At 40.6% G+C, this 15,383-nt stretch overlaps 1 protein-coding gene across 1 annotated transcript; it reads right to left on the minus strand.

Moving 5' to 3' along the window:
- Positions 1 to 945: 945 nt before the first annotated feature.
- Positions 946 to 13,161, minus strand: LOC104477879 (haloacid dehalogenase-like hydrolase domain-containing 5). Its single transcript, XM_086755206.1, has 8 exons — positions 12,991 to 13,161; positions 10,709 to 10,918; positions 9,530 to 9,642; positions 8,400 to 8,493; positions 7,226 to 7,259; positions 6,149 to 6,323; positions 3,876 to 4,064; positions 946 to 3,040 (listed from the first exon to the last, which is right to left on the minus strand). The coding sequence occupies exons 1-8, from the start codon at positions 13,117 to 13,119 to the stop codon at positions 2,644 to 2,646; spliced, it is 1,341 nt and encodes a 446-aa protein (XP_086611332.1). The 5' UTR covers positions 13,120 to 13,161; the 3' UTR covers positions 946 to 2,643.
- Positions 13,162 to 15,383: the final 2,222 nt, after the last annotated feature.

Genomic DNA, 15,383 nt, shown 5'->3' on the forward strand with positions numbered 1-15,383 from the left:
GGCTCTAGAGCTAGACCTGCGCTGTGGTTGCAGTACTAATTAGGGAATACACCATCTAATTCCAGTGTACCTAGCTCAGCCCTGCAGTGAAGTTGTGGGAGCACCTCGCAAGTGGGTGCTGTGACGTCCTTCACATTTGGCAAGAGCTCCAGGTAAAATCCTCAATGGTAACTCACTGTACTCCTTCTATTCCTTCCTTAAAAAAAAAATTATTTTTCATTATATCTCCCCAAAATATACGCCTAGCTAACTGGTATAACACAAGTGACTACTACACTAACATTGCTGTTTGTGTTTTATAATAATATATTAATAATTTTTGTCCACCATCTGTGGCAACAATTGCCTATTTCTTATTTTGTGCTGACACAGCTCCAAATTACCGGCACTGGTCTGCTACTGGGACTTGGTCATACATTCATACACAGAATCACATTAAAGATAGCCCAATCAGACTCATCAGGCAACATTCACACCCCAGCAACGCAGACATAGCCTAAATGGTCTAAGAGGGATATAGACTAAATACCTGTCTTCCTTTCAGTTCAAAAACAGTAGCAGCCTCTTAGCAGCCAAACAGTATTTTTTCTACATATGCATTACAAGTTAATGTTACCAGGAGGGATGAAGCTTAAAAAGCATATACACCATTCCTTCATGAACCTTTTGAAGTGTTCATGCATATTCTGGGGGGAAAAAAAAAGAAAAAAAAAAAAAAAGAAGAAACAAATTGAACATTTTCTGCTCTTCATCAACTTTCACATTTTCATTCCTTGCTTCACTAGCAGCCTGAAACTGCTTCCGGAAATAGCTAAAGAGCTGTGCAACGTGCTTTAGGATGGAAACAACGCAACTTCAGTCACCCTCACGTTTTATAAAACTACAATCTTCACTTAGAAAGATTTGGCATACTTTGCAAATAATTGGTGTATGACAGAAACGTGCTAAAGAAATAGGTATATATATCTGTTTATTATAACAATTTTAAAAGGCAAGAATGTGCTGCTGTAGTACTTTCCCAGTGAAGAAACAGGAAATACGCTGTTTAGAGCAGTGTCCTTAAACTGGATCCAGCAAGACGATGTTGAAAGCCACTTATGAAACATTACGAGTGAATGAATCAACAGTCCTGACAGTAGAGGGAGGGATTAACAGTGGTTTGCAAATGGAGAAAAAACAACCAAAAAATCTGACTTCATAGCAGTAATGTTCTCTTCATAATGCGAGTTTTCAGAGTTTGATTTCAGGACAATAAGCAGTGAAGAAGTTGGCCAGGAAGTAATTTCACTTTATGCCACCAAATGTCTATCTTTTAAGGTAGCGTTCTGCTAGTTCTGCAAGAACTTGGTAAAACCGAAGACCCACAGAGTTTTGTGTGTACAATTTCTAATTTGAAAAAAAAAAAAACCAAACCATAAAAACCTGACTAGCCCCCAAGGTGGTGTTAAGCAATATTTCTGTGTAAGCTGACTTTGTTTTCAAACATACTTAATTGGCTTATGTTTTCCCAGCTTATGTCACCAGTACACCATATACTGTGTTGTAACAAGTTAACACAGAAGTATTTCAAAGGCATCTTTTGGATTAAAAAGTGTAAAAATATTTTACAAAAATAACATAAAATAAATTACTTAAAAAAAAATGAACAGCTTAAAATCCATGAACCAAACAACATATAACGTTGACACAAAATGAAATATATTACACTAAAGGCTGGTTAATTACCACAGTGGTAGGAAGCTTCAAGTAAATTACTAGGCACTTTTTGCCCAAACAGTAGTCAGTCTTTCAGTGGAGAAGTCCAACTGACAGAAACACCTGAAATGTAACTGCTAAAGCTTTCTAAAATGCTAAATTCGTCCAGAAAAGTGCAGATAAAAAGGCAAAGCAAAAAGGCCAGGTATTACGCCACACAGGACACCCACTGTTAGCCACTCTCCTTACACGACTGTGATCAGCTTAGTCGGAGTTCCAAAAATGGTGTCAGCAAGTCAGCCTCCATCTTACACGGGCAATTTTGTTAAGGCTTTATGTGCCAGAGTAGAGCAAAGCAACTGCGGCTCCAGACACATGGGAAAACGGATGAAAAGAAAGGCTGCAGGGTACTATGTGAGCAAGTACGAAGCAAAAGAACATACCCGAACTTCGCTCTAACCTGAAAGGGCACTCACTAGTTGCAGAATACCAAGTAGTAATACACGTTGTGCTCTGTTCCAGCCGATTTGTAATGGTGGGAATGACCCCTGCACCCCCATCAGCTATCCGCAAGATCCCCAATACCTAGAAGGTAAATCTTCCAGCAAACAAAAGAATACTGTCATGTGGGAATTCGAGTACCAGTAACATGCATAAGCTGTTATGAAAAATTGCAATTAAAATAGTGAACATCATGAATAGAAGTACAATAAAGGGCAACTAAAGCAAGAACTAACATATTTCAAAATACTTTAAAAAGCATTACTGATACTTAATATATTAAGTATATTAATATACCTAATAAGTATACTTAATGTAAGATTGGATTAATTTAAAAGTTAAAATGTTTTAGAAAGCAGCAGTTTGTAACATGATTTGAAAGCACAGGGTTTTTTTCCGGGGGAAGAAAAGCATAGCACTAAGTAGTCCTTAAGAAATCATGTCATCTCAGTTAGGTGAAAAGTTCTCCAGCTGGAAGACCAGGTCTACAGCAGCATCGACATCTGGTACAATATGATCTGGTTCTACTAAACCAGGATCAAATCTAAAATCTCTGTGGCCATGGAACACTGTTTCAGTTATGCTCTCCCTGGTATCCAAGGGCACCTCCGTGTGAGGGTTGTAAACCCCAGTACAAACAAGAACAGACCTGCAGCGGGCAGCAGCTGCAGATGCTAATTCATTCTCCCAGCTGTTGTCTATTTCATCATCCTGAGAGAGAGCGGCAGGTCCTCTGCCACCAGCAACTTTGGCCTGAATTCGTGATTTTGAACCTTTTCTGGAGTTCTCTTCAAGATAGCGGTTGTAAAGGTTAGCACCATAGACATCAGTCATGAGATTATCTCTGGAAATAGAAGAAGAAAGTTTAGTCAGCAGCGCAGTTTTAGTTGTCAGTTTTCAATTGTATGAAAGATATTTATAGAGTTTTGATTTAACAGTTTATTTTATACTTTACATAACTGTACGTGGAAGAATGCAGCGAGGAAGAACTCCAATCCTACAGCTATTTCATGACACCATTTTCATTAAGCATGACCTATGATACAAATGAATAACTCTCCACATCGGAATTGCAGACCAGGGCAGGGGGAAGGGAAATCAAGGACAGGTATTAGCAGTCCATGAATGAGCTTATTATATTTCCAGGCATCTTGGAGGTTCTAGAACAGTCTTTAATACAATACAGCTTTATCTCTGTCTATGAAAAGGAGTCTATCATGCGACAGCACACACAGTAGCATATGACTGAACTTAATGACCTCAGAAATAAATTCTAGCTCTATATTCCCTAGTAACTATCCTCTACTCAAAGGCTGTTGGTGTTATACCAGTAAACCTAACACAACAAATACACATGCAGATCCTTTCTGTTAGATTTACACAGCCTATTACAGAAATAATTTTTTTTAAAAGGGAGAAATCTTAGTTGCATGTAAACCACCTTTTGTGCTTCTACGAAATTACACATGGAAATTACACATGGAAAGAGCTCAGTATTATTAATTTTCAAGATTAGAAACAGTGACGCTCAAAAACGTTATAAAAAGTACACCACAGCACCAAGAATGTTAGGTGGTCCCAACGGTATGAGAAAGAAACTAGAGTTGTGTATTTTTCTTTGCTGATATTTATGTTGCGAGTAACTTCCTGCTGTACTCGTTGGACTTATGATACCTCACCCGATAGCGTAAAGCGTTTGAATAGGTTGCTTCCATCGTCTTTCAGCCGCCTGAGCCCGGATGAGGTATTCCGCGTACTGGTAGGTCAGTTTACTAGGTTTGCCCATTAAGGCCTCGTATTTCAGATCTTTGCCAGTAATCTTCTTGTAAATGTTTTCCAAACAAACCATGAATGTTCCATGACCAAACCTACACGGATATAAAGACAAATCAAATTATATTAAGTACACATAAAAAGAAAGCAAGGCTTTTTTATTTCATGATCTTTTAGGAATACATCATATCCTGCTAACTATCAAATTTCCCTTAGTTTGCACACAACATTTCCACAGCTGTTTCACTGAAAATTCAGTGGTGATTAGCTGAGCAACAAACACCACAATAAAAAACACATTATTGGGGCAGCATAACGGACTTATCTACTTTTAAAATGTAGCAATGCTTTGTGTTAGTGTTACTTGCATTTAAGTAGATACTTCAGTTACAAAAGTGATGCTTCTTGAAATAATGCCCAGCCTGTGTTGTGCTCTCTGCAGTGACCTAACAGAATCAGCTGACTTAACAGAGAGGAGAAACGGTAAAGGGAAGGTAGAATCAGACAGAAGGAAAATCTAATCTCTTCTTAAACACAAGAGTATACCAAAACTAATTTGTAATATGGAAACAAAAAAACTTCATGGGTTTATCTAAAAACTGGATGCAAAGGAGGATCAAGGAACAAACTGTAATTTTATGGCATGCTTTTAATAACTCAGGTTTTTTGATCAATGTGGAAACAGTGATGATGGTTCATCAACCAAGCCAGTAAGTCAGTAACATAGAAGATGTAATCTCATGATGAAAAAAAGCAGTCTGACTTCATTACTGAAGTCAGGGTGTGGGATTAGGGATGAACTAATACATATCACTTGAGAAACACGGCATTACCAAAAACACCCTAAGAAGAATAAAAAAATTGCTATATAACAATTTTATATACAATTAATTACACATACACTCAAAGAAGAGCTGCTAGGTAACTTCTAATGTACATAGATTAGTATGTGTGCTCAAACCAGGTATCTATAGCCTAAAAAAACCCAAACGACCAATATAATGAGCATCAGAAGCCAGCAGAGATACATGAGGTATCTAATAAAGGCACTAATAAAGAAATTAAGTCTCTAGTGGCCCAGAACTCAAAATAGTCTTTTAACGGAAAAAAAGCTACAAAGAAGGAAGCAGCTGTAGCACTTTCAAATGTGGTACAGAATTAGCTTTTCTGAATTGTGAATTAACCCTTTATTCCCTCTCTCCACCCTGTTTGTTGCTTTCTATTACAAAATACTAATAAATAAGCATAAAGTTATTTCCAGTAATTGTTAGCAACAGCATAAAACAACTTAGTCATGGTGTTATATTCCAATAGTGAAGGTAACGGCACCAAGAGATGCAACCTTGTCATACTGCCAGACTCGAAGGAAAGAAAGCAAAGTTTATACTGGACCTTTCCCAAAGAACACAACTGAAACTCCATTTCTTACTCACTGTAGATATATCGGTTGCCTGGAACTAGCCTGGAACTGTCACACGTCTTTTGCCAATGTGCTAATTAGAGACGGTCTTTGCATCCAAGTAAGGGTATCTGAGAAGATCTTCGACCCAGGATCAGGGCAGCAATGAAGGCATAATAACGATTTTTATTTCAGTGTATGTTCAAGTTTTAGACCAGGGGAAGGGAGGGGAAACAAAACTACGAAAGAACTATCTTCTGTTAAAATCAAACAACAACAGTGCTGGAGATCATGCCACCTCGTTCTATGTGTTCTACTTGTTCTTTCTTATGCTCCTTAACGAGCTCACTATATTGTTCTCAGCTCAAAAACACTCAACTAGCAGGGTCCATTCTTCACCCTACCAGAAACTGTAGGGTGGAGAAGAGAAACATCAAAGAAGGACCTAATGAAATGAAACAATGGCCTCGATAGTTTTTTCTGAGGCCCTCAGGCAAAAATTTCTATTTCCCTGCGCTTCTGGGAATGGGGAAACAAAAAAGGCTTAGGGCTTAAAAGCAGCTTTTGTCTTGAGTAACTGATTTCCTGAACCAATTATGTAGACAGTAATAAGGCAGCATTTGCTGAAAGAGCATTGCTTTAGAAACGTATTCAAAGTTGAGAACTACCGTGAAGGTATAGCAAACATTTTCTATACAAATATTGAATCTGAATTTTACTGTAGAGATTAGGAAATCCTGAATATATCGCGATATACATGTGTGTTATAATTGCATTTACCTTGGAGACTGTGCTTCAGCTACCCACATCAGATCCATGTTACACGCAAGGACAGGAATGTGAGGGTAACTTCCGTGGTGATAGGGATTTCCAGGATAGCCACTTGTCAGCAAAACATCTATTATCAACTGGAGGTTGGTTTCCCATCTGACTGGCTCCCCAAACAACACAACAGCTATGAGAACAATTACAAAATAGAGTTACGGAATTAGTTAACAGGGCACCAAATCTCTGACACTAAAGCTCGGTCTAAAGGGACTGAACAAGTAATTTGATTTAACCCTGAACCAAGGTAACAGTCAAATTAAGTTTATCTTAAGGTTTTAATATATTACATACCCATTCATTCATAGAAAATCCCAGAATTAATAAGATCTCACTGCAAAATCTACAGGTTTCAGATTTTTTTTAATTGGCTAAGTTTCTCCATAGCACCACAAAATATTAACTTCTAAATTGTATTTCTAAGTCTTCCATACCTTTGTGAATTCTATGTTTACATACAGTATTTAAATAATCCATCAGAGCTGTTATTTTGTTCATCTTAAAACAAAATTTGAATGTAGTTTTTAGACATTTTTCTGGTCTCCAGCAATAACCTGACATGGATTTCTTTAAATCCTCAAGTCCAGTTTCTACGTTCCTGTACTTCAGGTGAGACGAGCGTGAATATGGTATGCTGAAACAAGATCCTTCTCCTACCACAACTCTGCAGTGACCATCCTGACCACTGTACGAACAAGACCGGTTATTTCTGAACAATTCATTCCTCATTTTTGAAAGGAAGGCAACAATAGCCTGTTAAGGGAAGATGGAAAGGAAAGCAGGCCTCACCTGTCTTCTGAAACTTCAAAAACACACGGCTGGAAACTGCACACATTTAAAAAAACAGCTTTATCTCACGTGATACATTCCAAATTAATGACAGATGTCATTAACAAGGACATTTTAGAATTGCCTCAGCCAGCTTTCTGAAGTGCCCAGCAATCTAAAAAGAACTTCTAATTAGAAAGAAAAGTAAAATAAAGATATTTCATCTATTAATGGACAGTTGCAAGTTAAGTAAAGATAACTGACCCTCAATCTTGGGAAGCTCCACAGCAGAGGGGTACTGCAATAAGAAAAAAGTGAAAGTTTTCTACAAGATTAAACATCTATTTTTAACAGAATCAATTCAAGTATAGCTCCCACAGTTGCCTTCTGCAACACTAACAGGAAATCCACTCTCTATGTTGGTATATACCTGACGTCAGTTTACTTAGAAACTTGGGTGGCAAACGGACAGCAGACAAGTCAGCCTGTTCCACATTCGCTAGCCTCCTACACCGATTTAACTTCCTCCGGCAAGCTATAAAGCTTCAGTTGTTTAATTTACTTGTGTACAAAAGTATGGATGTTTATTCTTCCACAGGAGTAAGAGGCCTCTGGTATTAACAAGTTATTTGAAAAACACTTTTTGAAATGTATTTCTTTAACATTGCAAAGAAAGAAAAATACATTGTATAACACATGACGTATTTGCTAAACAAATCAGAGTTTTACTCCCCATGGTGACAAATCCATTAGCAGTTCCTTGAACTTCGCCATCTGCATGGTTGAGAAGCAAGGCAAAAGGTGATGTTACGGAGTTAGGGATTCTATGCACCACAAAGAATTTCTTGACTTCACTTTATATACTGACCCTGAATAGGTACAACACACACGCGTATTTACTGTGTATGCATTCACTTCTTTTCTAAATTCTCCATGATTCAGTTGAAACTATACTGTACATACTGATAATATTTAAATATATTTAAATAATGGTATAAAAAAGAAAAGGAGTCCTTTGGAGAAAAATTAGTTGTCTGCAAAGCATTAATTTACAATCAAAGCAACCTCATAGCCTAGAAACAATACCAAGACAGTCCTATAGCGGAGGAAAAAGCTTATTTTAATCTTCCACACATCTGAGGAAGCTAGAAAGCTTTCCAAGATAGATTTTGAATTAGATATCTGTACTAAATTATAAGTTCTCCCACAACAGTAAGTTACAAAATCAAAGATTATGTTAAAGAATTAGCACTGATAGGAAAAAAAGTCTATACAGTTGTTTTTGAAAATGCTGTATTAAAACAAATAAAGAAGCAGAAAAGCAAAGTCAAAATACAATGTAAGAACAACAGCATTAGCTCGGTAGTTTAAACACTGACCCCTATTACAGAATGTCATCTCATGAGGAAACAAAGTATTTTAAAACAAAAACACTCACCAGAACGTTAGGTCTCCTGTCATGGTCAACTACATCTAGCAAAGGGTATTTCTCCCGCAGCGTTTCAATGGTAACAGGTTGACAGAAACCAAGGCTGGGGAAATACCAGTTAAGGATACAGAATTGCTTCTATTAAGAGATTTTTAAGACCTGGAATTCCATTTTTAACAATTTCAACATACGCAGTTTGTCTGTTAAAGCAAATTATTTAGGAATGAAAGCAACATATCAAAGACTGATGACTTCTGTGAGATAAAATGATAATCTCTTTATTTATAAATGGGAGACCTGTGTGCCTGAAATCTTAAGACAGAAATTATACATAAAACTTGCTCAAAATGAGATGAAAAGCAAGAAGCCACTCTACACATGCAATACTCCTAGATCATCTTTACACAAGCACAAAAATAAGTTTATCTGACTGCAAGACAACATCTTGTGTAACTGTTATAGGAAAGAAATAAGAGCTAGTTGAGGAAAAAATCCTGTCTCCACAAACTGCTTCCCTTCGGCCATTCCAGGTGCAAAGGTACAGCTAGGTAAACAAACATCATAATGCTCAGTCGCTTGCAAAACAGCGGACTGACCAAGAAGGTTTAATTGTCCCCTACAGGTAGTTAAGGTACACACCGAAACACATCCAAAAAGGAAAGGAGCAAAAGGGAAAAAAAATAACCTCCTGATTTGCATAGTAGTGCTCTTAAATGCTGATATATCCCATTAATTTAAACTTGGTTAACAATAGGTAATCAAACTAAAACTGCTTATTTATGTAAAAAGCAGTTGTGATGCTACTCTCAATATTAAGATGACTTCCTACAATGCAAACAAAAAGAAGAGCTATTTAAATATATCAGTTATACAAACTAAGCCACCTGATTTTCTATTGGAATTAGCACCACAGGCCATTTGTAAAGTTGTTTTAAAATAAGATTATCTCATATGAAAATGCTAAGAGAAATAAGGTTTTTTTAATATTTTGCATTCAGCCTTGTAATATACTTTTCTGTTAGCCATATCTAACAAACTTTGTAGTGTTGAAATGTTTGGTCTTCACTTGATCCACAAGAGCCCCTGAACCTGATTAAGGAAAATACTTTAAAAACCCCAGCTTTCTCTTTAAAAGATACTCTCGTGCAATATCAAGAAGTGGTCCTTGTCCAGACACAAGAACACATTTTTCATGGTAACGTTTGAACATCCGCAGAGGGCTGTGTGACATCATGACTTGATCTTGCGAAATCTGTTTGGGATTTCAAAACAAAAGGAGCCTGTTGTTTTTCAGGTAAGTTATTTACATGTAGATTTAATTAACAGGTGTGACACATTCTATGAATTACAAAACAATCATACATATCTGCCTAACACCCTACCGTATCATTTTCCTCTAAGTTTTACAGATTTTGTATTGATACACCAGAAAAAAAACCACATTACTGACAGTGTCCTACACAGCTCTTGCAGCTTCCAGAATTACTCTGTTCAATGCGAACACCAGGTTTTCTCTCCTAGTTTTACAGGATCACCAAATTCATTTAGAAAACAAACAGTGAAGAAGAATCACAACGGCCCTAGTTCTAATTCCGGCCCCTTTGCTAGACTGCAGCATTGATTTAATTATATCACAAGTTTACATATCCCGTTCCTTCAATACCTATAAAACCAGTAACATTATTATTCTGGAAGGACGCTGTTGTGAATTGCTACTTACCACCTTTACTGATCTCAAAAACCCAGAAATAACTCAGGACGCACAGGATTTTACTGATACAGATATGCCCACATTTGCCAGCCCTCTCTGAAACAAAAGGTGCTGCAGAACTGACTTTATGGCTTTCCCTTCGTACTGCTCAAACAGTCTCCAGCAACGGAGAAGTCCTACTGCCTGCAAAGCCCACAAATCAAGGGGGAATAAAGTTTTACCAATTGTATCAAAAAGAGGCAGGAAGCTCCTGTTTTGCATATAAGCACAGAAGACATTCAGCTTGCTAGCGCAGAGTTTCAAGTCACTGGCATGTACATTTTTTTTTTAATTCAGAAAGTGGCAAGACTTATTCCCACAATAGTAGTTTTGCAAAGAAATACCACTGCCATTAGCTTTACCATTGGAAAAACCAACACCTTTACCAGTGGAAATACCATTAGCGTTGGATAGCATTTTTTACTTTTATAGTACCTCCAGCAATGCATTTCAGAGGGCTTAAGGGAAAAGCAAAACTGATTAACTGAGCGGCATTTAATGGAAGAGAATACACTTGACACATTCACCGTAAGTAAATAACTAAACAAACAGGATTTAAGCTACTCACTGGAACTCCCAGGAGATGAGACAACTGATCAGCTTTTTCCTGCCGAAGGCAATTCCCTGCATTGGTGACAAATACTACAGGCACCAAGAACTGTCCCTGAGAATTAACTAGCTTTTGAAAGGCTGTTTTTGCAGCAGGAATTGGAGTCTTTCCTCGTACCAGTACGCCATCGATGTCAAAGAGAAAGCCAAAGGATGGCGGGATGTTGAGCTGCAAGAAGGAAATTAAGAGTAGATTAGTTATGCCCTTACACCCGTTTGGAAAGCTTACAACAGCTAAAGCCCAATGAAAGCAGACTTCCACAGAGAAGGAATGGATCTTTAACTCTGTATTTTAAAGTGCCTTACAGACATTTTCATACGCTACAATACCCACTGTGAGAAAAGGAGCACTACAACTCCTTTTTCTTTATGCATACAGCCTCGTGAGTTCTGCCTTACTTTATGGGTAGTTCCAGAACATTTCAGAAGATTGTTGCAAACTGAGTTAACCTGATAAAAAGAGGTACAAAAGACATGCTGCTGTGCCAGGGAGCCACGCTTTTGACTGATTTAACCCATCTCTATTTCACAGGTCCTTTCAATGCACAGGATACTGACAAACTGAACTACTAACAAAATCAACAAAAGTAAATTTCTCAGCAGCAGGTAGGTCTTGATTGCAAATATTGTCCTTGGCTCCTCCCTTACAAGATGTTTAGATACTAAAACTGTCGCTGCTGTCACCGGTATTTATCTGTTCCACAACAGGTTTGACTACGGCTGGGTATCTGTTCCGCTCCTTATACGTCGCTTCAGTTGATTCTTAGTTTTATATGGGGCAGACTAATGCCTACTGGTAAAGTTAGCACTTCCTTAAACAAAGATGGTGCTTGAGTTACTAAAATTTATCTCACTGCCTGCCTTTGAAGAAGTCAAGAACTGGACTTCATGAATCCAGAAAAAAAGAGGCTAACTGGGGGTAAGAGGGATCAGCTGGGTGCTGAGCCTAAGGAGAGGAGAGAAGACAGAGGACTGTCAAGCAACGAAACCATTACTAAATCAGGTTGGAAAAGGATGGACCGAAAAGGGTCTATAATATCAACTTTCATTTTTTTGAAGCCTAAAATGGAATTAAGTACTCTTGGGATTTATGATCCCCTCTTTCATTGTTTGATGAAAAAGCAGTGAGATTACGCAGCGAGCCCAAGTGCGACGGGGAGCACAGGCACAGAAGTGACTCCAGCCGACGGAGGTGGGACAGCCGTGGCTGTTGGGGCTGTGTAAGGGCACACGCTGACAGCAGCCCAGCCCGCTGCTCTTCCCACACACGGAGAAGGGCGCCTTGCCTATTTAGACAGCACTTTGTTCCTCATCCATTATTCATCTGCTACATTTTTTTCCTGCAGCTGGGTACAGCACAGAGACACTGCCACCACTGCGTGAAAGGTGATGCAGTTACAGACACATGCCTTGACACACTGGCTCGCGCCGGCTGCTGCCCTTTCTAAAACTGTGACACACAAACGACATTTGAAAACCCGGAGTTAGTACGTTCCCTGAAGCGCCCTCCTTTTTCCCCTATATAATCACCAGCCCTTGATTTAAAAACAAAAAAAACCCTGCAATCATTGTCTCCAAGTTGTCTGGAACAGTTTCACGAGCGCTAAATCAGAAACAACGCAATTGCTGCACAAATGATGCTGTGGCCTTGCTGATGGGCATCCAGCAGTGATCTCGGGCTCTGTAAAGCAGTATGTGAAATTACTGAGACTACAGTTTTCTTGTAACTAAATCATACTGAAACTAATAGCTCACTTGTTTTTATATTCATCTATATGGTATATATTTTTATGTACATTCAGAAACACAGTTCTTCACATTAATTTTGCTATCTGTAAATAACATCGATTGCAAACGTGAATTTTACAGTGAACAGAAAAAAAAAGAAAAAAAAAAAGAAAAAAAAAAAAGAAAGAAAAAAAGCTTTTTGCTAAGGATACAGAGACAAAGCGCCCAGAGGGGGGGTCAGCAGGGGAATAACGAAGCCAGCAGCTATTTTTCCCCTTCTGACCGTAAAGGCGCGCTCTCCGCGGGGCGGAGCGGGGGTGCCGGCTGCCCGCCCTTCCTCTTCCCGACACCCGAAAGCAAAAGCAGGCCCTTGGGGTGCACGGGGGGCCCGCAGGCGGGGAAACTCCTGCTCGTGGCCTCCCGAGCCCCGGCTGGGCCCGCCGTGCTCCCTCCCCGCCCGCCTCGGAGCTACCGGTACCGCCCGGCCCTGCCCGCTGCCGGGCCCCCGCTCACCTGGCTGCCGCCGCCGCTCCCTTCGGCCGCAGGCGCCCCGCAGAGCCCGCGGAGCGCCGGGAGCCAGGGCGGCCGCCCCGCGCCGCCGGCCCTGAGGAGAGCGCGGAGCGGCGGCAGCGCCCGCCGCATACCGGCCGCGGGGCGGGAACGGGGGGGGGCGGAGAGCGGCAGCAGCGCCCAGCCGCCGGCCGTGCCCCGCTCGCCGCCGCCCCGGCTCCGAGCCGCCGCCCCGCCCCGAGGGAGCAAGCCCCGCCCCTCTGAGCAAGGCTCCGCCCCCCCGGAGCGGGCCCCGCCCCCTGCCGCGCCCAAGCATGGCGAGGCGACGCCAAAGGCAAGGGAGAGCCCGACCCAAAGAGCCCGGCCCCGGCAGGGCTAACGCGGGCCGCGAAGGCTTTTCCCGGCAACCAGGCTTGAAAGTGAGACCACAGCACAAAATAGCACTAGTTAATGGGTACTCTGCGGAGTCACCTCTGCTGATCTTGCTCATCTCTAATACAGATTAGGTAAATCCACTTATTTCCTAGTACTGCCAACAAATATCCCTCACCCCATCTCTCAGACTCCGGGGAGAAATTGATCCTGCATTGCATTCACAGCGACAAAGATTAAAGAAGGTGTCTTTCGATGTGCATCCCTTAACGTGGCTGGCCTTAAATGAACGAGAGTCGAATGCATTTCTAGAATACAAAAGCAAGCCAAAATTGATGCAGAGAACAGAACGATGGGGGATGTTATCCCCCTAAAGCTCACACACAGCGCAGAACGCTAACGCGGGCAGGAGAACAAGCTACGTGCAAACATGTACAAAATGTTTATTTTACAGCCTAGACACATTCAAGGCTCAGGCACTGCACAGATGGCACGAGTTACAAGCCTGATAACACACGCATCCAAGTACAGCTGTGCGCTTGAAGCAGGAGCTAACGCAGAGCCTGTGCACCATCTCATTCTCTAGGACAAACTACAAGACCAGTTTCCTGGCTCTGGCTACAGCAGCTTGCGAGCCCTAACTCCACCAGCAGCTGAACAGCCTCTACGGCAAGCAGAGCACAAGCGTTTTGCTATAGACCACTGCTGGCAAACAATTACTCTGCAACTTATTGGCTCAGATGCAGCCAAGAAGAGCATTCAGCTTACAAATGCTTAGCACTCAGAGCTACAGAGTGAACATTTAGTACCGGGGGTTCAAGCAGCAGCCACAGTTTGTATGGCACAGTTCCATACTGTACTTCTGCTGTACATTTATTCCAGTTCTGTGTTGGTCAGCAGAGATCAGCACTGCCTTAAAGACTATGTCGTTACCTTGGTCTTGCTCAGGGCTGGTAGCTACTCCTCTGAACATGAATGCAATTACTATCCTGTCTTGATTTCCTCTAATTCTTCCCCTTTATTCACTTTTTATCCCTCCTGTCATTATCACTCTGTCCCTGATCTCTTTACCCTTCTTTTTTCTGTTTTCTATGTTATAGATCAATACAGTGGTGGAAGGGATCAACCATCAATATTATATAAAAAAAAAAAAGTACAGTCTAGCAGAAGCATCATTGGCAAGCAGCTGTTCCCAACAGAGCTGTAACACTAAACACCTTTTTGGCAAGCCCATTTGGCTGCTTGAGTTTTTTCGTTGGTGTTGTGCATGTCCCCTGCCCTGGTCATCCTATGGTCGACACTCCTGAAGGGTGATAAGGGCTTAACAGACTGCCTGCCAATTTATTAAGCCCCAGGAACTCAGTTAGTGGCTTAGTACCAGGCCACAAAGCCTTTATCCCTCACATGCTAATCTTTTCCACAGGTGAAGCACCCTAGTCTGATCCAGTACTGCTCGTCCCTAAAGCTGTTATAGCACATCCAACATGAAAGGAGCCTCTCATTCCACTCTTGGTGACCAGAGGTTTCAGAGAAGGAACTCTGGGAAGCAGCGTTGTCTTTTACAGCATACAGACAGCATGTGGATAAAAGTGCGTCACCTTCTCTGAACCAAGAACAGAGAACACTCAAGTGGTAGAAGCAAAAACTAACAGCTTTGGATAGACGCTTGCAACTCAGAGCACACAAATCATTACAAGTCAGAAACATTTCTTTGCTGATTTATTACAGAGCAGAAAAAGTTATGCTGCTAACTGGAAAAGAATTTGTGGTTGTCTGCTATAATTAGAGTTTTTTTTTTTCCTCTCCTCCTTTTTTTTTTTCCCCTAAAGATTTGAATTTGGCAGCTATGCTTCCACTTTTTCAGTACATTTTTTGTTTAATCATTTTCATCAAGTCAAGACAAAGCTTACCTCTGTAATTTAGAGCTCTGACCGTCTGGAGTGGATTCTTTACAATAGAGTTGAATTCTAAGAGCATCTAGAAACTCTAGATAGTCCCAGACATGGTGACTCGGTTGTTAAATA

This window comes from Chlamydotis macqueenii, chromosome 10 (assembly GCF_036417535.1).
Source record: "Chlamydotis macqueenii isolate bChlMac1 chromosome 10, bChlMac1.mat, whole genome shotgun sequence".
NCBI classification, from domain to species: Eukaryota; Metazoa; Chordata; class Aves; order Otidiformes; family Otididae; genus Chlamydotis; species Chlamydotis macqueenii.

What these genes read in the sequence shown, in the direction of transcription:
- LOC104477879 (XM_086755206.1), bottom strand. Translation starts at nt 13,119, where the DNA reads ATGCGGCGGGCGCTGCCGCCGCTCCGCGCTCTCCTCAGGGCCGGCGGC. An exon ending in CTCATCTCCTGGGAGTTCCA is followed by an intron (nt 9,643 to 10,708) that starts GTGAGTAGCTTA and finishes AATCCCAAACAG; the next exon opens with ATTTCGCAAGATCAAGTCAT. An exon ending in GGAGCTTCCCAAGATTGAGG is followed by an intron (nt 6,324 to 7,225) that starts GTCAGTTATCTT and finishes TTGTTCTCATAG; the next exon opens with CTGTTGTGTTGTTTGGGGAG.